At 41.2% G+C, this 24,688-nt stretch overlaps 1 protein-coding gene and 1 long non-coding RNA gene across 2 annotated transcripts in view; one reads left to right on the forward strand and one right to left on the reverse strand.

Annotated features, from left to right (window-relative positions):
- Positions 1-24,688, forward strand: part of LOC121947294 (chemokine-like protein TAFA-2) — a 105,214-nt gene that overhangs the window by 28,888 nt on the left and 51,638 nt on the right. Inside the window, exon 2 of the mRNA XM_042492276.2 lies at positions 21,874-21,974. Coding sequence (XP_042348210.1) covers positions 21,875-21,974 — 100 coding nt within the window. The 5' untranslated portion in view covers position 21,874. The remainder of the gene's footprint in view (positions 1-21,873; positions 21,975-24,688) is intronic.
- Positions 22,070-24,688, reverse strand: part of LOC148188724 (uncharacterized) — a 232,205-nt gene continuing 229,586 nt past the window's right edge. Inside the window, exon 6 of the long non-coding RNA XR_015777503.1 lies at positions 22,070-22,837. This is a non-coding gene — a long non-coding RNA (uncharacterized LOC148188724). The remainder of the gene's footprint in view (positions 22,838-24,688) is intronic.

A 24,688-nucleotide genomic window follows, 5' to 3' on the forward strand; every position in this document is an offset into this window, starting at 1 on the left:
GTGCTGCGTTGCTTTAAAGTGAGTACACAGCTTATGCACTTTCAGTAACTCGACTACATCACTGGCTTGCCAATTAGACCATTTCTTGATAAAAGCAAAAGTTTCAATCTCAGGAAAAAGGGGCAGGGTGAAAGAGGCTAACTTAAGTACAATCTGGCAGCCATTTTCTTTTCTTTTTTCACCCTTTCTTCCCCCCCAACAATCCTCAAAATGTCGACCTCTTTACTTTTCTCACTAAATATTACATGTCGTCTTCTCCTTGGTACTTTGTATTGGGTGAGGCATTTTCTTTTTTTGTTTTGTTTTCAATTTTTCTAAGCCAGCTATTGTTTCATCCATCCCCAGGCTGAATGCCTCTGCTGGTTCTGACTTCCAAAGGAAAAAACTGTTATATATTCATAAGACAGACACACTCACCTAAGATTGTTCCAAATTGCATTCATGTTCTTTGTTACGCGTGTTTCGGCGACAGGTTATAAGTTGAAAATTGAATTACACTCAAGGAAAGGAATCACTAACAGAGAAACACAGGGTTGACTGAGCGTGTGTGTGTGTGTGTTTGTGTGTGTCGCTGATAGTGTTGGGAGGGATGTGTTCCATTTGAGGAGACCAGTTTTCTGTGATCACAACTCTGATAAGAATTGTGGGAAACCACACTCACAACAAGCCACCCTGGAATACCAACTAGACACAGACACACTCTCTCTGTGTCTGTCTGTCTTTCTTTCTGACACACAAAAACACAGATTCATACACACTCAAAGGCATGCACACACACATGGCAGTGAATGTGTAACCATGTTTCCTCTTCCTCTGGGTGCAGCTCTGAATTTGATTAGGTGCTGTGCCTTGGTAATGTAAATGCTGTCCTGTTGTGCGTATAACGCATCCATGGAAACAGGGGCATGCATGTGGATGTGTGAGTATGTGTGTGTGTGTGTGTGTGTGTGTGTGTGTGTTTGTTTCGTAGGCACATGGGTGATTGAGGCCAAGCAGTATAAATGATTTACTCAACTTACAGTGACAGTGCAGGAAAATGCCTACCCAGATTAACAGGATGGAGAAAACCAAATCACTCTGAAAGCAGGCCGCAGAAACAGCCTGACTCTCTGTCCTCTCTTATTTCTGCTGCTAATGCACACATATCGGCAGAGAGCAGAGCCTGAAGAGGCTATAAACTATATTTTTACAGTAACAATGTATCAATGCCATTGTGAAAACAATGTGACAATGTAAAAGGATTTGCTCATGGTTTATATTGAGTTTCAGCTAATTGTTGAAGTATTTACTCTTTGTTTCACTGTCACTGCTCTCAGTGTCATTTTCAGCTGCAGCTGAAATGAGAAATCAGAGAATCGGAAATACTTTAATTGTCTTTGGAGGGATATTGGGATATGTTACAGTTGCTGTTCCATAAAGTGCAGAGTAGTTTACTGCAATCAAGTGACTATTATGGTGTACAAAATTAAGATGAAGGGCGGGAAATAATTGATCCATATACTGCATGAATTGCATGTAGAGGAAGAGACTACATAAAAGGGTTGGATGAACCTGCAGTTAATGTTTGAAATTATTTGACTCAACTCCTCCAGACTGAAGTTTTTTGATCCAAATTTGCCACTGTGTCTTAGTGACTGAAATGTATTTATTTTTTTTAAATTCTTCCCTTTACTTCCTCCTATTGTCAGGATGTAAAGTGTCCCTTGCTTTTTTCCTAATCTGATCGATTGGGACAGCCTTTAATAGCAAAAATCATACACATTTGTCTAGTGTTGTTTTTTTTTTTCCAGTTGCCTTCCCTCCATCTGGAAAGTGCACAGATGAATGATGTCAAATATAAAAACAAGCTATCATAAGGAAAGAAAGATGAGAAGTATGTAAAAATCTACAAATATGTGCCTCATGTCTTAAAGTGTTATACATATAAATTTAAGAATGATACAAGACTTAAATAAGAATATTGCAGCAGGTGAAGTATTAATTATTGTACTGTTTAGTCAGTGTTGCACAGAAAATGTAAATAATAAATGAATTTCGGGGTTATAGCTGCTGATGGGTGAAATAAGTCCAAGGGCCACTTAGCTGCCTCTGAGTGAGACTCGGGAGTTGAAAAGTTTGATATCCACAGGCAAGAATGACTTCCTGTGGTGCATCTCAGAGGAATAAGTCTTGTACTGTATGTGCTCCTCTGTTTGACCAGCGCATCAGGGAGTGGGTGGGAGAAAGTGTCCAAGATGACATGATGAAACCCATATAGCATCCTCCTCTTTGACACTGCTATCAGGGAATCCAGCTGCACCCCCACAACATTACTGGCTTTGCAGATCAGTTTGTTCAGTCTGCTGATGTCTGCTACCATCGACCTGCTGCCCCAGCACACAACAACAAACAGAACAGGCGACCGCAGACCTATAAAACATCCTCGGCATTGTCTGGTAGATGTTGAGGGACCTCAGCCTCCTTGGAAAATAGAGATGGCTCTGGAAGTTCTTGTAGAGGGTTTCATTGTTCTTAGCCCTGTCCACTTTATTGACAGTGTACACTCCCAGGTACTTGTAGCACTCTACAATGTCCACACTGACCCCCTGGGTGGAAACAGGGGTCACTGATTGCTTTGCCCTCCTCAAATCACAACCAGCTCTTTTGTCTTTGTTACTTGAGCTGTAGGTTCTACGCGCACCATGTGACAAAGTCTCCCACCACAGCCCTTCACTCAGCCTCATCGCCATCACTGATACATCCAACTATCGCAGAGTCATAAGAAAACTGAAGATGGTCGAACTCTGTGTGGTAGGTCAAGCCAGTGGGTTAGAGGGTGAAGAGGAAGGCATGCAAGACTGTCTGCCATATGACCCCAGTGTTGCTCACCACTCTGTGATGCAAGTGTGCCAGTCAGGTAGCTGACGATTCAGGACACAAGTGGGCCATCGACCTGCATCGCTGTCAGCCTGTCACCTGGTAGAGTTGACTAGATGCTGTAGAAAGCACTGGAGGAGTCAAAAAGCATGACCCTAACAGTGCTCATCAGCCTCTCCAGCTGGGTGTAGATGCAGTTAAGCAGGTAAATGTAAAGGCAGGTGTTTCTTTTAGTTAAAAGCTCTAAAATCCCACTGTATACCTGCTAGACTATGAACACAAATCAAAATGCCTCCAGTACCAAAATCTTGTCCCATTGCCTACAGGTTCTGCATACATACACAGATATCTTTTAATAGGAATTAACTAGCTGGTGAGCATAGACCATTTAACATCTGACGAACCTTCAGAAGTTGTTAAAGACCAAAAGACAGACTAAAAGAGAGTGAATCTTGGACTTAGATTCATTATGTAGAAAGAAACAGAACTCCAACAGAATGCTCTATAACTGCTGGATGTGTAAATAAGCAACTGTTTGCTAAAAGATTTACCAAATCAACTTAAAAAGTGAAAAGAAGTTGATGCCATGTTGTTGCTGTTTCCGCATCTTGTTTCTACTCCGCAAGTGGCCCAAAAAAATTTAAGCAACTGTGGGTTTAAGAAAGACTCTGTTAGTGGATATAATCCTTAGATTAGCCTGAGATCCTATAAGCTTTGACTTTTGTAAATAAATTCTAATTTGACAATACTCAAGAGTAGATTGGACCAGTTTCAAGAGCTTCTTTTCTGCCTCTTTCCTTTCTGTGAGTGAAACATAAACAAAAGGAGACAGAAATTCCCCCACCAGAAAAAACTAAACTGTCTGTTTGTCCGTCTGTCTGCCTGTGATTCTTGCCAGCCCAGCTGCTGATCTGCCTGCCCCAGTGGCTTCAGCTCTCCATTATCATGTCTGCTGTTTGGATGTGCGTAGAAGTCAATAGCTCACCCTGATCTGTTGGCAATAACTTGTGGCTGGAGTTTTGGTGGTGTGTGTGTGTGTGTGTGTGTGTGTGTGTGCGTGTGCGTGCACATGCATGCGTGTGATTGAGTGTGCCAAATCTGCACATCTGCCAGATGTACTGGCGGTGTAAAGAGGGTCCTGCTGAGATGAATCTGCTCTGACAGGATGTATTGTGGTTAAGTGTTTAGATACTAACCTGTCTGTTCCCACATGAGCCTGTGCAGAAAAGGCATCATTAGGATGAAGACAAAAGCACCGTGCTACGCAGTCACTAACTCAAACACATACAGTTATAAATATTATAATTGGACATGCTACTTTTATTTTTTGTTATTGCAGACTATGATAAATGATATGTGAGGATATGGTTTTGCATGCCTGTGTGTGGATTTGCGTGTGTGTGTGTGTGTGTGTGTGTGTGTGTGTGTGTGTGTGTGTGTGTGTGTGTAACCGGAGCCCATCTGTTGTTGTGTATGCTGATATGGCAACTGCATCTGTGGGGAGCTGACTAGCGCATTAGGAAAGAACACACACACACACACACACACACACACACACACACACACAAACACACAGATACACATGCATGCATGCATACACACTCACACACACACACACACATATGCACACAGTCACACTGAACCTGCACATACTGGACAGCTAACAGTTCATTTGACACTGTAATTACAGCCAGTGATCATGGATCTATTCATCAACCCTCTTCCTCAGGGTGTCAACTGACCTCCAACAATATCACCATGAGACAGAGAGAGGGAGAGAGGAGAAGAGCAGGTATGAAGGGTAGAGAGAAGAGAGGAGACAGCAATGAAGGAGAGCAGAAAAGGACAGGCAAAAAAATAATTGGTTGCAGGCATATATTGGAGAAAGTGGATAGCGAGTGATATAGAGATTGGCAGGATACATGTTTATGAGCCTGCAGGTGTGTTTGGTGGGGATTGATTCATTCATGAGTCTCGGTGTGTGTGTGTGTGTGTGTGTGTGTGTGTGTGTGTGTGTGTGTGTGTGTCTGTCCGTCTGTCTGTCCAGTCACTTCACCTTCTACCACAGTCTCTTGTGTTGACCTTACCTGCTGCTTCACTGCTGCATCATTAGGATGAGTTATACACCATTACTGCTCTGCTGCTATCTATGGCTGCCGGTTGCAAACGCAAGACCCCCCCCCCAAACACACACACACACACACACACACACACACACACACACACACACACACACACACAATGAACATACTCACAGGCACACACCACATCATGGCTACCTGTATGAAAACAGCATGCATAAGTTATGTGCACCAGGCTGTGAGGGGAAATATGAAAGCGATGAGGAGTGATCCAAGTAGGAGTGACAAACAAAAGAAAGGAGTGAACTTTGTGTAAAGCACCAATCTCTCTGCTTTGTTATCTTTGTTTTTTTTTGTCAAAAATGTGGCGAGCGTTCCAGTAAGGCTTAATTATAATAAATACATGTATTGTGCACACACAAAGACACACACACTAACAAGCATTTAACACCCTAAAATACTTATTTTATTGCTGAACTGAGAAGCTAGCCAGCCACAGTTAGTTTTAGTTTAGGTAATTTTGAAATCCTTTTGTTATTTTGAAGTTTGAGCTCACAGTTAAAAATTAAACATTTTTTTCCTTTAAAAAAACGCCAAAACAACCAAACAATGTGAAGACTCAAAAAAAGGAAATCCCACTCAATCAGCACTTATTCCAAACCATTAGACGTGTGTGGCAGTGAATTTTTCTGAAGGGACACAGCCTTCTTCCCGTATTTTCTCTTTTTTTCAGTGTTCAGGATGCCTATGAGCATGTGCCTCCACAGCACTCTGCTTTATAAAAAAAGTGGCAACTAGGTGCCAGACTGTAAGCAGCAGGTATCAAAGGGACAACCGGCTGAAAAAACACAAATATTGCCAGGTGAAATGCCAACCCCAATAAATTTGGGTTTGGCACCTCGCAGTACACAAGGTGTTGCTGGTCTACCGCGTCCTCTGATCAGTTAGTTAGACTGTTATTGTGCAATTTCTGAGCTGAATTTATGAGGTGCCCACCAGTGGTGGTTGCCACCGTAATCCTTTACACATTTTGCTTAAATTCTTTAATGATTTTGTACAGCTTGGTGTTCTGAATTAGCCGAGCCAGTTTATCATCACCTATCTCTCTGCCAATAACAGGAATGCATGGTACATGCCTGCCAGTGGTTGGTGGTGCAGAAGGAGGGGGCAGGTCTGGCCTGCTGGTGACAGAATCTCCTTTGTTTTTATTGTTACCAAGGCTGTTGAGTGAGAGCGCAGTCTGAGACATTATGACACATCTCTAAGTTTTCTCTGCACTGTTTTGAGTGGTTTTATAAACTGATTTATGCAAGAACTTTACTCTTGCCTCCAACTTGTAGTGGAACATTACAGTGAGCATGTGTATACAGAGCTGTGAATAAATGGATCGCCAAATCCAAAGTTATGCAGTACACTGGACATTGGTTTAGTTTTAGCCCAGAAAATACATCAGAAACAAGTTCACCCATTCACCTTTCATTGACTCATTTAGATATAACTGTTTTGTCGAAAGTCACTCCAGATATGACTATCTTGACCAAATATGCATATTGTTTGACAATGTGTGTGTGTTTCTGTGTGTGGCTAGCTATGCGTTGTGCAATTGACCATCTGCATGACTCTTTTGCAAATATGCGCTGCAGGAAAGCTGCAGCTAAGGAAAGCTACAATGATGAATGTGTGAACCCAGCCTGTTGGCTGGTATTTGCAATGCATGCATAGGGCTAATGAGAGCTTAATGGTGATGTCATATCAGTTGCATTAGTACAAATACTTAGTAGCTGCTTGTCTCTCTCTTGTATTTGCTGTGCATTTGTAGTCATTTTGTGTCTCTTTGTAGTTACTTTACATCTCTTTGTAGTTACTTTGCAACTCTTTGTAGTCAGTTTGAGCATTTTGTAGTTATTTTGAGTCTATTTATAGTCATTTGGTTTCTCTTTGTACTTGCTTTGCATTTCTTCGACATCACTTTGCATCTCTCTGTAGCTCTTCTGTTTTTTAGCAGTTCTTTTTTAGTGGGCGGCTCTTTTGTGTCTCTTTAAGGTCATTTTGATGCTTTGTCTGGTTGGCACATGTTGATTTGGGTGACATTTTGCTGGTGAAGACCAGGGGGGGTGGCAGACACTTTGGGCCCCAGGGCCCATTCAGTCATCCATACATGCTATCAATGTCTTTGTACAGTAAAAATTCAGTCAAATATTTAATCTCATTGTGTCTTCACATGGTTAAATAAAGGTTTAATAATGATAAAATAGCACAATATTCCACCTCCAAGCTCAAGCCCTCATATCTAACACTTTCCATATCTAACACATTCATGTTGATACCGTTAGCAAATGGCGGGTGTGGGGGGTTTAGGGAGGGGAGGTTATCAGCACTGTAACCTACGACACTGCTTTTTGGCAACGGTCGAGTTTGAAAAACGCAGAGAAGAAGGCAAATGGACCCGCCCTTTTATTGTGCTTTTTACCTCCCCAGAGCCAGTTTTGTGTTGATATATTTTCACTGTAATTCTGTTGTGTCAATACATCAAGAGGTAAATTATTATGGCTGACTGACGTCATTCTAACAATGATTTTGTGCAGATTAATATTGACACCTCCTTCTTGGCTTTTCTCTGCAGCACTTCCAGCTTATTATTTGTCTGAGAGCTTCCAGTGTATTGTTTTATCTGTGCGGCTCCAGTAACACACTCGCACAGAACAAATGCTCTCTTGATAAAGGCCTGTCCTAATTTAGGAAAACCTAAATACAGACTTCGTTTCGGTTGACACAGCAACCCACCTTTTTAGTGTCATGATTCATCGCCTCTGCAGTAATCAGCATCTGTTCTCATATTTTAGAACATTTTTTTGCACACCCCACTGCTTCTTGTTATTACTTAACATTTAACAAACTTGTTCACACTGGAAACGTAGCCGTCAATTCCCTTAAAGATCCTAGGTGCAACATGCTTTTGGGGACCGTAAGCAAAACTATTTTTGAGTGATGGTGTGTGTGGCTTTGTGTATGTGTGTGTCAGACTCAGCCATGGGCCTACTGGGACCACCCAAGCAGATGCTTCATTTACAAAATTATGCATTTAGGGCAGAGAAATAGGTCTGAACCGGGGGAGTTTAGGAGAGTTACAGAATGAGACCAGAGAGGACTGAAGCCATCAGTGTGACACCCCGTTGTGATCTCCACATTGTTCTTTAAAAATCTCCTGCCCTGTATGTTAATATGTTGGAGAAGGAGAGACAAAGGAAAGAAAAAAAGGGAAAGAAGATGCACCGATGCCCTTTCATCACCTTCTAACCTCTTTCCTCTTTTTAAGTATTCATTGAGGCCGAAGTTTCTAAGGGCAGCTTGGACACTTTACCCCCTGCCTCTGATCTACTCACATCACTGATCATCATCATTTTCTCTGAGATGGAAAAAAACAACAACAGGGAGTGAGCATTGTTGACTCCTCTAATATACTTTCACCCTGCTCCGTCACTTTCTCTCTCTCAAACCACATTATTTTCTAACCAGCAGTGTTGGCAGTCCTCCACTGACACACATGGATGAATCCAGTTCTGGATGAAGTTTTTCATGCTCAGATTGAACATTCTTGAGGATCCCAAACTGCAGCAGCTTGTCTTCAAACCCAACATGACTGATTTTAGACAAAATATTGCGTGCAAACCTGCCAGACTGAGTGCCCACTATGTGCTTTTACGTGTGTGTGTGTGTGTGTGTATTCTCCAGTGGCAGGTGTTGGTTTCAGACTGTCTGAGAGTGCTGTCCTGCTGGGACGACCTCTTAGTGTGTGTTTGTGTGTGTGTGTGTGTGTGTGTGTGTGTGTGTGTGTGTGTGTGTGTGTGTGTGTGTGGTTCTTATAGGCCACTTCAGTGTGTAGTCTCCAGTGAGTAACATGAGAGGTTCCCTGTAAGATGGCTGTGTGTGTGTGTGTGTGTGTGTGTGTGTGTGTGTGTGTTTAACTCTTGACAGCGTTTTCATTAGAAAATCATATTACTTCTTGTCAGAATCATAACTCATTGAAATGGAAATGCAAATAGGAATAATTTGCTGATTCACTGGCAACATCATACTTCCTGTGTACATCACTCAACAAGCATGATCAAAAGCATGATCACTTATGGAAATAAGAAACTGAAAAGAAGAAAGGCAATGAACACATCTACTTTCAGAATGTGTACAGCTTTTCATTAAAAAAAAAAGTTAACCAGACTGTCAACACAATGACTCATGTCAAATGATGTAATTTCTGAGTAGCCTAACTTATATTTTAACTTAGATACATAGACTGTATGGAAAATGGACGTAGTGACCGAGATGTTTGGGGACTATGGTTTAATGGCACAGTTCCGCATTTTTACCATAGACATAATGGATTTTTGGAAACAGACATAACCATATTTGAGCAAGAGGACGGAGCTGTGGAGGAGCAAGGAGTGAATCTGTTCAAGAAGCCGAGGACGCTATTTGCAGATGGTCTGACACTCAAAGTGGCCACGCCCCTAATTATGCAAAACTCTAAGCCTTAATGAAATTTAAACGTATACTATGCAGGATTGTCAGTTACTGTCTGTAAACACACTCGCCAGTGAAAGTCAAAGCAAAAGCCAAACCCAGATTCACTCTCGTTGGGTATTTTACCTTGCTTGATCGTCCTTTTTCTCCACTGTGTCTCTTGGATGCTTGCTGCTCACAATCTTGTACCTGGTCGCACCTTTTCATAAAGGCCTGACCTTATTGGAGTACTATGGGGATACACGCCCATAAATGTCCTGAACACAGCAATTTAAATGAAAATCAGAAAATACAGAGAGAGTCTCTGCAGTAAAACAACACTGTCACATACTTCCAGTGGGCCATAAGTGATGATTGAGAGGAGTTACTTCTGTATGAGTCTATACATAGTCTAAACCTTTAAACAAGCGAGTTATATAAAAATTCACCAGCCCTGCAGTTTTCATACAGGGAAATTAGAGACCAAACCAGTTTTTTGTACTAGGCTGTAAACATGTTTCTTTATGCTGTAAAGTTGGGCATTTTAACATGGGAGTCTATGAGGATTTACTCGCTTTTGGAGTCAGCCTCAAATGGCCAGTTGAGAAAATCTAAGGGAACTGCAGCTTATGGCTCCTTCACATTGGCTTCATTTTTTAGCCCTTGAGGTTGCCGCTTGCTTAAATATCAATATGTGGCATGCCAAGCTCATACATGTCTTGACAATGCTATAACAACACTGTAACCAGAGTAAACCAAGCAAAAAGGTTTAAATGCATCACACTGTCTGTTTATAAATTAGGGTTACAACCAATGATTATTTTAATTCACTGATTAATCATTGATTCATCTGCAGTGTAATATTGCTTGGTTGACTGCAAAATATACCCAGTACCTCAGTATATATGATAGTGAGTGAATGCTTCATGGTTCATAGTGCTGTGACACTAAAACTCAGTATGTTCAGTCCAAGCTTTCACATTCAGTTCTGTACAAAGCAAGCATGCAAAAGCTCTATGCTCACTGTTAGGTTAATAGTTCAACAGCCTTTATCACACGTTTACTGTTTATGTGGCTTTTGGGGTCTTTTAATAAGCTTTTAACAATAAATTACATACTCTGCACCACAGCTGAGCTGACAGCAGCGCTCTCAGTCACAAGCGAGGAGCTCCACTGCTGTAAGCTACTGATTTGTTCAGTGACAGTGACAATTCAGTCAGTTCAAAGAGATTTGTTTTTATACATGTACACACTTTTCAAGACCCCAAGGCAACATTTTAACATAAATTCAAAATTTAAAATGACATTAAACAGATAAAAACTGCAAATCATCACAGCGAGAACCAGAGAATGTTTTAGCTTGGAAAAAATTTAAAGAAATTGCTGATTATTTTTTAAATTTGTAAATAATATTAATTCATTAACTATTCATTATTTTAATATAAACACACAAGTTGGGGAAGTGGCCGGCAAAGCATTCATGTCAATGATGAAGAAAGTCATGAGTAGAAAAGAGGGAACGAGTGAGAGAGAGAGAGAGAGAGAGAAATGGGTGGGGAGGAGAGACACAATCTAAATATACCAGCTGAGGGCGGTGAAGAGGAGAAAACGCACCAGTCCTCTGAAAACCACAGTGTGATGAAAAATTAAGTTGAGAGGAGCAGTGAGAGAGAGGAGAACAGAGAGAGAAAGAGAGGAGAACAGAGAGAGAAAGAGAGAGGAGTGGGAGAGAGAGAGAAAGTGCTTTTACCGCCGGTCACTTTCACCTGTCTGTCTGGGAGATGGACGGATGAAATCAGACTCCTATTAAAGTGCACTGGAAAAGCAGAACCTGCATTCTTTGTCTATCAGTGAGTCCAGAAACAAGGGACATTGCACACTTTTCCCCTCACAGTGCAGGTACTTCTCCTAAAGCATCTGAGGCTAAATATTTCCTTATTGTTTTATACTCTGTGATGAGATTCTTACTGAACTGCCTCACTTCCTAACGTTGCTTGTTCAGCAACATCGTCAGAAAAAGCGTTTTACTTTTAACTGTTGTTCTTACTCGGCAGAACAACCACTACATTTGTCAACAAAGGCTTATAGCGCGGGATGGATTTCCACTTTGCTAGCAGTTAGATAATCCCAGCCAAGAGGCTACAAAAGCCAAAAAAATGGATTGAAATTGAATTTAAGAAGCCATTTCTTCCCCTCTGGATTATTTTCACGTCCGTGCTCTCCCATGCCTGACGCTATCCTCTCTCCGTATGTACGGGACCGCACAGTGGAGGCCATTTGCATTTCGCTTTAATATATTTCCTAAATTCCAATGCTTCAAGAGATCCCTGCTTTGCATTTGTTTATTTAGTTCAAAGTGCTTTTTTCTGTTATTGCCCAGGAACCTTGCAGAAAATTGAAGTGTAGTCAAAATGTGATAGATAAAAAATGAAAGTGGTGTGTTGTGTATTCTATAGAGAGAGGGACTTTGATGTTATTTTTGCAGTGTTAAGCCAGCTTATAGCTATGGTGGAGCTCGCGCCTGTAGGTGAGGGCTGGCAATTCTCTTTTTCTTTTATTGTCTGATGCTGTTGGACTTGTGGGTGATAGAAAGGCTCAGACAACATAACTGCGTTTACCACCTGGATCTGCGCTGTCAGCAGACTCACTCTGCAGCTGTGTGTGTGTGTCCGTGTGTGTGTGTGTGCGCGCGCACATGTCTTTTTGTGTGTTTGACCTGGGGATGTTTTAGGGCTGGCTGTGTCGTGTGTGGACGATGGATTTGTAGTGACATCAGGATTTTTACCTCGCGGTGCAGCGAGTTCTCCAGGTTAGCACAGCGAGCGGCAGACAGAGACAGAGCAAAAGAGAGGGAGAGGGGGGAGATAGATGGAGTGTGACACCCTTGGGTCGAATCAAGCTTTAGGGATGTGTAGGGGACACACATGTAGCAGCAGGCAAAAGCTGATTTGAAAGATGGGAATGTCACGTCTGTGGCGTGCACTCTGCTGAAGTCATAGAATACAGTTAACTAGTGAAAGACTGATAAAAGGCTGAGGAGAGGGGCAAAATCCTCATTTTCTCTACTTTTTCTTTCCATCTATCCCCCCTTTTCCCCCAACGCACACGCACACACACACACACACACACACACACACACACACACACACACACACACACACACAATGCTTGTTAAATTGGAGGCTTAATTTGGAGCCTCTGGCTTTCTCCACAGGTCACATGGAGTGAATTTGTCTACAAAGGCCAAACTGTGGATTTCATTAATGAAAGACACATGAAACACACACTCATGTATACATACACACACACACACACATACACACACACACATATGCTCCTGGCGGGATTGGAGAGGCCTAATCAAGCCGGAATCTCCCGAGGTTGCAATTAGGTTTGGAGAGCCACAGTCCTAACTCTGGCTACAAAACAAACCCTTCCATTAAGTCACAAGAACACACAGATTTGCTCTGACAAATCATCATGCTATTGTGTTCCATTCACATTCAGCCACTGCTGTGTGATTACTGAGCCACTTCAAATTTATTGTACCACTGCAGAAATAGAGTACAGCTGACACAAGGGCTGGACAGTATGGAGAAAATCAACTATTTTTGACCAATGAAGATTTTGGAACAATATTGTTGGGTTGACTTTTGGTGCTTTCACAAGATATTTACACAATGAAAAATTGAATAAATAATGTTTGTAATGTATGTTCTGGCCTTAAAAAACTGTTCTGTGCAGCACAAGTAGTTATGTATGCACAATGTGTATGCAAGTATTTGTCTCACACAGTTTGAGTTGGGACCAATGACCAGATGACTTGCAAAGGATGAACGGATGGACGAATTTCACTTTTTCTGAAAGAATATTTAAAAGAAATAGATACATCATCTATCTGACAAGACTACAGAGCCTCATTTCCACTGTGTGGTAAGGCAAAGCCAGTCATGCGTCTTACTTTGAAACTGTAGTCGTTTTGTATTTCTAGAGAGTACCTGGTACTTTCTTGTAACCCGCTGAGACGATACTAGAGGGTGAAGTTAAGACCACTGATTGGTCAGAGAGAATCATCACTTGAGCAACACAAGACATCAAGCACAAACCTAACATTTTAAATATCCAAGCTACTGTCAACAGTGACAGCGCAGATATCGCTCTATTTGGTTGATGAAGACCTGGATAAAGCAACGCTTGCTGTTTTACACTGAAGATGATGTCATGGTAGTGGTGGTGGTGTCTCTATGACAACAGCTAAGAATCTTGCCTATACTGAAGGGGTAATATCTGCAGCGCAAAACAAAATTGAGAAAAAGAGTGAGTCCAGTAGAGATGAGTTGAGCCAAACCATGCAGTAGAAGTGAGGCATAAGCGTCTACAGTTATGCTAGCAACTCTGTGAGGCTGAACTTAAGTGGTCAGCAGGCTTCTTTGGTGCTTGACCCCTTGACAACCAACAAACACACACACACACCTTTCCCATGTCAGGTCAGGAGGGCGGCGTCCAATAATTTCTGAAACTTTCTAAAACCAACCATCCGAGTTTGGCTCCCACCTCATGCAGTGACTGAACTATGAGGAGGAGAAAAAGGATGAGGGTTTAAACTTCTCTCTCTAGTGCTTTTTTTCCATTCTTGACACTATTTCTGCTACTTTGAATGGGAACAACTGAGGGCAACACTGAGCTGTCCAGGAGAGACTGAAAATGTGCACCTGGACTAAAGTGGTGGTGTGACTAACCGACTGACTGACACACTGGCATTTCTATCCCTGGAGCCATGCTGTTAAAGTAAATCTAAAAACAAATCAGCACAAGTCTGTGGAGTATTGTCCCTTGGTTCAGACTAACCAGCTGGTTGGGTTTTTTCCAGCTCCAGTACATGCACATAAAATAATCAACTGATGATCAAGAAAAAGCAAAAAAAAAAATTAATGCTTTATCACTCCAAATACAATTTAAACATTAAGTACTGTCAAAATATTAAATAAAATCACCAAATGCAGGGTTTCGCACTCACAGGTTTCACACTGCCACAATTAAAACATCTGACACCAAAAATAGATTTATAGCACTATTGAAATATATAAACTGTGGGGTTACTCATTGCACCACACCCACACACACAAGTGTGTTGTTATCACTGCAGAACATCAGACAAAGTGAAAGTAAAATGTAACTGTTCATTGTGCTGGGTCTAATAGTTTGCATTCACTCACTGCACTCTGCTTCTCCTCTCATCTGATGACCTAATCAACTCTGACCAGATCAACTGACTCAAACTGCTGTTGAGGGAAAAAAATACAACACATAATGAGTTTCACATGTGCTGCATTCACAGACCTGCAAAACGTCCACATTTAGAAAGGTGGCACAGAATGATAAAAAAAAAATGCAGACAAGATTTTTTTAAAAAAAAAAAAGCTAGCTGACATCACAACCCCTCCCCGCCATCAGCTACCGCCACACATTGATTTCGATTCTGTGGGATAGACTTAAATATGCAGCCCAAATTATTCCTGACTCATGATACTAGCTGATATGTTTTTCAAATACTCTTTTCATTCATGATTTTATTGTCTCCTTCACTCTCTCATCATCCTTGTACTGTTCTCCTTGGTTCTTCACTTCCCTTCTATGCACTCGCCTCCTTCCCTTTTATCTTTCCTTCTTATCATCCCTGTCTCCTTTCCGCACCTCTCTGCTGCCTCTTGACGATATCAGACAATACCTTCCTTTTTTCTCTGATAGTGTTACTTTGAATAGCTTAGTATGCCGCTGTGAGTATCCTGATGACCTTAGCCATGGTACCACTCCACAGGAGACTGAGATAGTCATCGCTTTGTTAAATTCTCAGGATGAATGAGATACATATCTAGTGTTCCTAATTCACATGGATAGTAGTTACAGCTGTGTGAGGGATTGGACATGCACACCTCATGAACAAAGACAGAAACAAACACACAGCTTGTCGGGATCAACTGATTCAACACTAATTGGTTGAAAAGTCTACTTAGTAGTGGTAAAATGTTACTGAGTGCATTTACTTAAGCAATGTACCGAGGCACAATTTATTTAATTTTTTTGGTACTGTATATTCTCACTCTACTACATTTTGGAAGCCAATTTTGTATGTTTTACTCTACTACATTTATTTTCTAACATTAGTTACTTCACAGATTCAGATTTAATTATTATTGAAAGCAAATAGTATCAACAGGAAAATTATGGCGTATTAAAAAGATTAAGGTTACTGATTGCTTGCAGGGCTGCTAGAGTGATTGTGCGAGTTTGCCCATCAAGTCTACATGTGCTTTGTAAACTTGGAGAAAGCTTATAACCGCATCCCACAGTGAGTCTTGTGGGGGGTACTGGGGTTGTTGCTACGAGCAATCTGGTCCCAGTATAACCAAACTGAGAGTTGTGTCCTCATATCTGGCATTAAGTCAAACACGTTTCCAGTGGGTGTTGGCCTTTGCCAGTGTTGTCTGTTGTCATTGATTCTGTTCATTATATTCATGGGCAGCACCTTCAAATCTGAGGCCATGGTTCTCCGCCAGAAAACTGCGGATTGCCCCCTCTGGGTGGGGGGAGTTACTGCCTCAAGCGAAGGAGTTGATGTATTTCAGGCTCTTGTTCACAAGTAAGGGTGAAAAGGAGCGTGAGATGAATAAGTGGTTTGGCGTGGCATCTGCAGTGATGCAGGTGTTGCGTTCACCATTATGGTGAAAAACGAGCTGAGCTGGAAGGTGAAGTTTTTGATTTACTGGTCCATCTATGACCCAACCCTTGCCAATGGTCATGAGCTTTGGGAAGTGACGAAAAGAATGAGATTGTGGATACAAGCAGCCGAAATGAGTCTCCTGTGTAGGGTGGCTGGGCTCAGCCTTAGAGATAGGGTGAGGCACTCCGACATGCGGGAGAAGCTCGGAGTAGAGCCGCTGTCCCTAGGCATCGAAAGGGGCCGGTTGAGATAGTTCAGGCATCTGACCACGATGCCTCCAGGGCGCCTCCCGTTTGTGTTCCAGGCAAGTCCAACTGGTCAGAGGCCAGGGGCAGAGTCAAAACACGCTGGATGGATGGATGGATCCTTTGGTGAAATTTAGTGAAATTTGCAAAATTCTGGCCAGTCCACCTGCACGCTGTGAGACCTAGATTTGCAGGAATTGATGAAATTATGTGCAACACCAACAACCCCACACTGAAATTCATGCTCTGTATACCTCTTTTAGTTCTTGTTCACACCGACTTTTCACAAAGGACCAAAGAGGAGTAGTGACGTCATGCAGACTGGTAACTCACTGATTGGACAGTTTTGACGATACTCATCCTGCATCATCAGAACCCCCCATGAGAAAATCAAATTAAATTCTGAGCATTGTTAGTATTACTAGACTGCAAATCAACTGCATGTTATAAATGATGACTCACAGAAAGAGACAGAATGAAAAACAGGGGACTTGTACAGCATTATGGGGGCACTTGATGTCTGTCTTACTGCTACAGACACAAAAGACAAACTTGCAGCAACTTGCAAAAAATGAACTAAACCAACTAACTAAACTGAAAGGGTATATTACTGTGAAATATCTCACACTCTCACATCAAACATGCTGCTGTTTTAACTGCATTTCACTGCCTGATTGAACAGGGAAAATCCCTGCAGTTAATGACACTGATGTGCATAAGTGTTACCATGGTTACCAACTGTGTAAATGTACAGTATATTTCTTAAACTGATTGCAATCAGCAGCTGGATTTAACAGATTAGCTTTTGAAAAATCACATATCTCATTTAAAAAAACACTGTGATTGACGTTTGCTCTCCCGCCAGTCTACACGAACCTAACAAAATCAACAAATGCACCACAGTTTGTTTTAACCAATCAAATACAACATGAAAGCACCCTTAAAGTGGTTTATACTCTAGCGGCACAACCTGCTGTCTCATAACAATTTACTCTCACTGGCAAATTATAACAATATGAAACTCAACAGATTCCATTTTTCTGGATGAGAAGTATGCGGCGACACTATATATCTTCTGTCAGCAAAATCACTTCATGTTAATTGCTACAGTAACTGATGTAGAGAGTACAGGCATCCCATTTTCCAAATGGCGCATATCTCAGGGAATGGAAACTCCTTGAATATTAATGTATTTTCACTACATTTTTCTCATCGACCATTGGGAGATCAACCAGAGCTCATATGCCCGTGAGATGTCTGTCCGGCTTTAGCTAAGATGGATGCAAACACACACACGCCCACGAACATGCACACAAATACAGTCTGGAGATATAGAGGGGAAGCTGATCAGCCGCACGAAGCGGGGAGGGCATTCCAATGGGACTAATTAAAGGGATGGAACAGACTGCAGAACTCATCGGAGACCACCACTCTTTCTCCAACTCTATCTATTTCTCCTCTCGCTCTTCCTTTCTCTTGTGCCCCTATGTTTTCGGTTAATGAAAGCTACATCATCCAGGGTTAGAGGAGCAAATGCTGCTTTCTCGCCGCTATTAATATCGCCGGATAGGATCAGAGGAGATCTGATGCCTACAGTACCTGAAGGGGCTGCTGGAGACATTTTCTCTGCGTGTATGCATGGGAGCAACATGCAAACATATGTAAAGAGTTAACAAAATTGTTTTCAAGCAATGTGCAATCAGTTTTTTGGAATCCCCAAACTCTTTAACTTGCACCATGCAGGTTTTGGTTTATCAATGCCTAAAAGTGGCTGTTGTTTGTGAGTTTGTGCAGATGTTTGTGTGTGCACATGAGTCACCATCGGCTGCTGAGTTTGATACTGATGGAGAGTCAAGCTGTTTAGATGCTATTGATCAGAACCCCGTGTTCCTAAGCAGTCACACACACACCCACACCCACCCACACACACACACACACACACACACACTCACACACACACACAGACACACTTCATCCTCCTCCCCTCTCTCATTCTCTCTCTCTTTTCCTGCTCTGTTCTGAATCCATTTCTATATTGCACACCCACTCATTTCTGCGGCAGACAGAGCAAACAACCAGCCAAAATGAAGTGGCACTGCATCATCACAAACACTGCTGTGTGTCTAAATGAGCTGGAGAGGAAGCAGGCCGCGTCTCTGCTTCATCTCCTAATTATTTACTACAAGCAGAGCATAGGTGCGGACAGGAGGAAGAGGGAGGGAGGGAGGAGAGGATATAGGAACAGCGATGAATGGGAGAAAAGACAAAAAGTGACAATAAAGCGTACATGTGTATGATTCTGTGTGTGTGTGTGTGTGTGTGTGTGTGTGTGTGTGTGTGTGTGCGCACACGCGTGCGTGTGAGATGCCCTCTAACCAGAGAAAGCCTTGGCTCAGCCTGTCTGGCTTTGCAGCTTCTCCCAGCTCTAGAAATGCATGGCTGCATAGTCAGATGACTCACACACCCAGCTCAGAACTCAAGCCAGAGCTTAACAAACATACTAACACACAGACACACACACATGCACGCGGATATATGCCCAAATATGTGTGCAGCAAAAAAAACAAACAAAAAAACAAAACACATCAGCACATACTGGGATTCAACCAGCTGCGTGTATAATCTCGTCTGCACTGAGCTAATCTGCACAGACTCTCACACAAACCTGGAAAGTTTGGTTTGTTTCACTTACATCATCACATATCTGCTCACAAGTATTACACAAGAATCCTTATTTTTCTTCACTACACCTTCCGGGCTTACTAGAAAAGTAAATCAATCACCATGAAAGGCATTTAAAGACTGACTCAACACCCGAGATGCACTGGGACTAAAATTCAGCCCCAGAATTTGCGATGGAGATCTTTTTATGCGTGTAAACTGAAAATTTTAATAGAAAATTGTTTTCATGATACAAAAAGAATCTGATGACAGTGAGGACTTTGAAGACACTTCGGGATGTCTTGATGATACTTGTCTTCTCAGTTACATTAACATCTGTCACCACTACACTGAATAAATAAAAACAAAACTCATTTTTTTTTTTTTTTTTTTAAAAACCCAAACAAACCCTGACAACAAAACGAAGAGTATTGCAGCACTTAAAACAAAACAAAAAAAAGTACAAGGCAGTATCATGCTCACTTTAATGTGGACTAAAGATCCCCATTAAAAAAATATGAGACAAAAATCAACTCTTAGAGGTGCAGAAAGAACAATAGTGTGCAAATGAGAGTAGTAGTAGTTTACAGAGTTGAGCAAAGTGTTCTGGGCACACCCACTTCCTGTTTACTTTAATGTCAACATGCCATGTTCAAGCTAAAATGGGTTGTTAAGTTGCTCTTCATCTGGTATCTTAGTCTCACACGTTTGCTTTTGCATCACTAGCTTCCTGCAGTTATTTATTCACACACTTACACACACGAGTACAAGCTTACTTACAAAACACAGTTTCCCTGGTGGAGAAAGAGAGTTTGTTTGTCTGTTGTGGAAGTTTCCGTCGTACTCGGTGCTCGGAATACAAAGTGCTTTAATCATATGCATCCCTGCTCACCACTTCGATGCAAGCACCTGCCAGCTTTTGGACAAAGAGAGAGAGACGTACAACAAGAGATTTTGTGTGTTTGGGGGTGTTTATTCATCATTGTTTGCATTATAACCCAGAGTAAAACATTATTAAATCATATTGATGACTAATAATAATACAGAATCCTTGGTTTTGTTGTGTTTTTATTAGACTGTTTTTATTGGGATTACTTTTTACTTTTTTTAATCAGAAAATTTTATAACTGTTTTTATTAAAAGGCTTATTGCCTTATTTGTATGTTTTTGTGCGCATCAGGCAGACATTTGTCAGACCTGAGGAGGCTGTAAAAGCTTTGTACTGCTTTGGTTTGGATTACAGTACTCTTCACTCAACAGATGCCATCTATTTGCAACCATCCAAATATACAAACACATACACAGTAGTTAATCACTGGACAGCGACGATGTAGACCGCATTACCAGAACTTGGCTAATTACTGTTTTTGACATTGTTTTCTTGTTGGCTGCCAAGATAAGAGTTTCCAAACCTCCAAGCAATGATAGTCTCCTAACTTGTGTCCTTCATCCTTTCATCCTTTTGTTCCTCCCTCCTCATCTCTCCCTCTCTCTCTCTCCCTGAGTCACTCACCATCTCCCCTTCTGTTTGAATGTATTTGCAGTAAACAATAATTTCCCTTGTGCAAATGTTTTGTTCCTTTGGCAAGGCAAAAAGGTAAATGTAGGGTGTGTGTGAATGTTGGTTGTGTCTATGTTTTGCAGTTCTGTTAGAAATAATTTATGGATGTATACTTTACCAAGACTAATGCTATATTTATGTGTGATATATTTGCAAGGGGCACAAGTGTCCGAACTTTGGCTTACCCTGACATTGTTACCCTAGTCTTTATCAATCTTACTCCTTTTGCCTAAACCCAGCACACCCAATCAACAAAGGAAATGACTACTAGCCCATCAGAGGAAGAGTAGGGTGGGCCATGCCTTCACTTTCCTAGGAAATGGAAATTTACATCCCATTCATTTTTTCTCCTATCTGTGCACTTCCGACATTTCATGACTACACGAACGCAGATGGGCAGAGAAAATGGAGAACGATGTTGTGTTTGTTTTTGATACACTGCTCCTTACAGCATGGGAGAACAACAATTTGCCGTGAGGATAAACACGAATGGAGTATAAAAGATCCAAAGGTTTTGTTTTCACTGTTCCACATCAGCTGCGTCATGTCTCTGTGACATGATGACACGTGTAAAGCTACACTGAAGCTTCAGAGCCTAGTGGCTCTGTGAGGGTGTGTTAGCAAAATGCTAACATACTTACAAAGACATGCTAACATAATGTTAATCATCTTAGTTCAGTGTGTTACCATGGTAACATTTGTTGATTAGCACATAACACAAAGCACAGCTGAGGCTGATGGCATTAGTTTTGCAGATGTTTGATCAACAAATAAAGTACTGGGGAAAATGTTGGCTAATGACCTGAAGGTGGCTCTGTATGAAAAGTCAGGGGATCACCAAAATAATCACAATTTATTTTGAAGGAAACATTAATGTGTGATCCAAATTTCATGGCAAGCCATCTAATAGTTGTCGAGACATTTTACTCAAAGCTACAAATGCCAACCTTACTGTAAAACTAGAGGAAGAGTCAGGGGATGCCTCAAGTTATAAAAATTTTTTTGTCTGGAAACTTTTAATGTGTGTTTAAAATTTGATGGCCATTCATCTCATAGTTACTGCGATATTTCACTCTGAATGAAAGTAACCTGTTAGACTGACAGACACACCTACAAAGAGCCATGCTGCTAGAAAGGCTTGAAAAAGGCTGTAACAGAGAATATATTTACATTTATGTACCATCAATATCTGAAAAAAGCCATGCAACTTCAAGTGTATTCTAATAAATTATTTTTGCTTCTCTCTGGCAGAATGCGGGAACGGGGTCCTTGCATTTGTGGAGTAGGTGTGTGGAGTCTACTGCTGTCCCTCTGTCTGGCCTCCCTCACACAGGCACACAGGAGTCACACAGGTAGGTTGATGTATGCCTATTCATGTGTGTGATTGTGTACAACAGTGTTGTAGTCAAGACCACTAAACCGAGAGAAAATCATGTCCAAGATCACTGTCAATCCCACAGCCTACTGCGTGACATGCTTACAATAAAATGTGGAACATGCAAACCATAGGCACGCCTCAAATTGATCTGAACGATCCACATTTCCATAAAAACACTCACAGAAAACAAATGAAGATTCCTTTTCATTCTCCCTTTTATTGCCACACTGTACGTAAAAGTACACCATGAGAAATTACTCAAAAGGCATTGCTGAGGTAAATTTTAAGTCTTTACTCTCCTTAACATTCTTTTTTTGCAAGTTAATGATATCCCCGTAGTTGTGGTCTTAACTGGTCTTGAAAAAAAAAAATAAAATAAAATAAAATCTCTTTTTAAATGAGACCGAGATGAGACAGAGTAAAAATGCGGTCGAATCTGAGACAAGACCTTCAAAAAGTAGTCTTGAGACCAAAACCATGTCAACCTCTACAACATTGCCGTACAGTACACATTCCTGTCACTTGGTTAGTGTTTGTGCACTGCATTCACGGTATTGGCTCTATCATGGATTACCACTGCAGGCAGCCTCTGCAGCCAATTTCTTTACACGTGTTGTAAAGTTGGAGTGAATAGGCCGTGTGCCACCCGAGGGAATGCAGAGGTCGGATTCACAATGAATTACGAGGCCATGGAGGCCGCTTGCCAGGAAGAACACACAAAAAGTTCTTTAATAAAAGGACGGGGAATACGAGCGATCCAACAAGAGAGGTCTTCCAGGTTCAGGGGCTGTCACGTTTTCGCAGTTCCCATCAGATCGGGGCGTCTTTCCAAAATGCCTGTAGGTTACAGCACATGTAGTGAGCAGTGAGCCTTATGGATTAGGAATCCCTGGCTGCGTGATACCCCTCCCATGTGAGCCAAGTAGCTGAGTCACTAGCATGATTGAGCCCAGAGGCATCTTCCTGCTTTCCAGTTCATTTCTCGTGTGAAGGTTGGGTACCGTCGCCTCTCTGCTTTACAAAGATCACCTGTGTGTGACACTGAAAATTACCTTCCTCTGGGGAAAAAAGCTTTAATAGAGAGCGCGGCGTACCTGCTACCTGTGTATGAATAAGAGCTTTTTATGTGCCTGAGGTCATGCTGTTCACTTCCATGCATTTGTGGGGCGGAAATGTGAATATGATCTCCTTTGTGAACCTCTGTGAAGCTTTTAGTGTTTAGAATTCGTTGAAAATGTGTCGGAGAGGTGAAACTCCATGCTCATTTTACTGGGTGTACTTTTGTATTGAATTTCATTATGAAGTGTTAATTTTGTTGCTGTGGACGGACAGACAGACAGATAGACAGATAGACAGACAGACAGATAGACAGATAGACAGATAGATAGATAGATAGATAGATACTACACTATGTAAAGAATAAACTACACAAAATGCACAATGAATATACTTAATTACTGATACTACAACAAAATAGAAACATTAATAACATACTCCATGCATCTGACATATGTGCAAAACTGAAAAGTGTTTTAAGTTTTTAACCCATCGAAAGCTGGATCTACATCCATTTTCTTGTGCTGCTTTTAGACACCTTTTACAAGCTATTTAACCTTTTGAAAACTGAGCAAATTGGTTTGATTTGGGAAAAGAGGCAATGACCAACATGGCAAGAAATGTCACACAAATTGCAAGAAATTAGGTAGAAAAGTTAGGTGGAAGGGGGAGATTATTAGAAAATAATCCAAAAATATATGATTCATAATAATTCTATATTTCAAATTCTGTTAAGAATGATAAATATGATAATATAAGAAAATATAATATGAGAAAATAATACAAGTATAATAAAATATGCAAAACACTTTTTTTACAGCACTTTTTCATGGTCATTTTCTTGCTTGTTTCTGGTTTTTCCTTCTTTTTGGGGGGCTTATTAAAGGGTAATTTTTCCCCAACTTTTTTACTAATATTTTTGCTCATTTTTCAGTCATTTCTTGTTACCTTGATTGTTGCCTTCCCCCTATGTTTTTGGAAGAAATCCAGCCAATTTGCTCAGGTTTCAGGGGATTAAATGCAATGAGGTCGAGCAGGAGTGTAAAGATTGTCAAATTCATCATGTGCAAAGTTACTAAGGGAACAAGACAGAGCTCAGCGCACAAGAAGACATACATAAGCTAGGAAAGTAAATAAAATACTCAATTCAAGATAAAAACAAACTTGTTATATAAAGTAAGATTATTCCTTTTAGTTTTTGAGCACGTTAGCAAACCTGATGGTTTGTGTTTTTGTTCACTGGCATATGATAAATATGCTTTGCTCTTTCCATATTGAAATGTGCTTTTAATGTGCTAAATGTCTAACCAGTGTCAAGACGGTCTTACTGTTTCCCTTTTTAAATAACAATTACAGATGGACGCCATCTACTGATATGGAGAGTTATTTCCTTTCACTCAGGCCTAGAACATATGTGCTGGTTGGCCACTGGCTAAAGTCTTTGCAGTGTGTTTATGTACAACTTTTTGGCTGAGTCACAGGTGACGAGAGGTGACGCAACAGCTGGCTTTCATCGCCACCAGCTCTTTGATGTCAGTTTGTCTGGGTCTTAAGGCATTTTTGAACCAAACTGTTCTGAGGACTCCTTGAGGGGAACTGCCCACTGGGGAGCTCCCTCGAGATCTACATACC

This window comes from Plectropomus leopardus, chromosome 9, assembly GCF_026936395.1.
Source record: "Plectropomus leopardus strain MGB_pleo_1.0 chromosome 9, ASM2693639v1, whole genome shotgun sequence".
NCBI lineage: Eukaryota > Metazoa > Chordata > Actinopteri > Perciformes > Serranidae > Plectropomus > Plectropomus leopardus.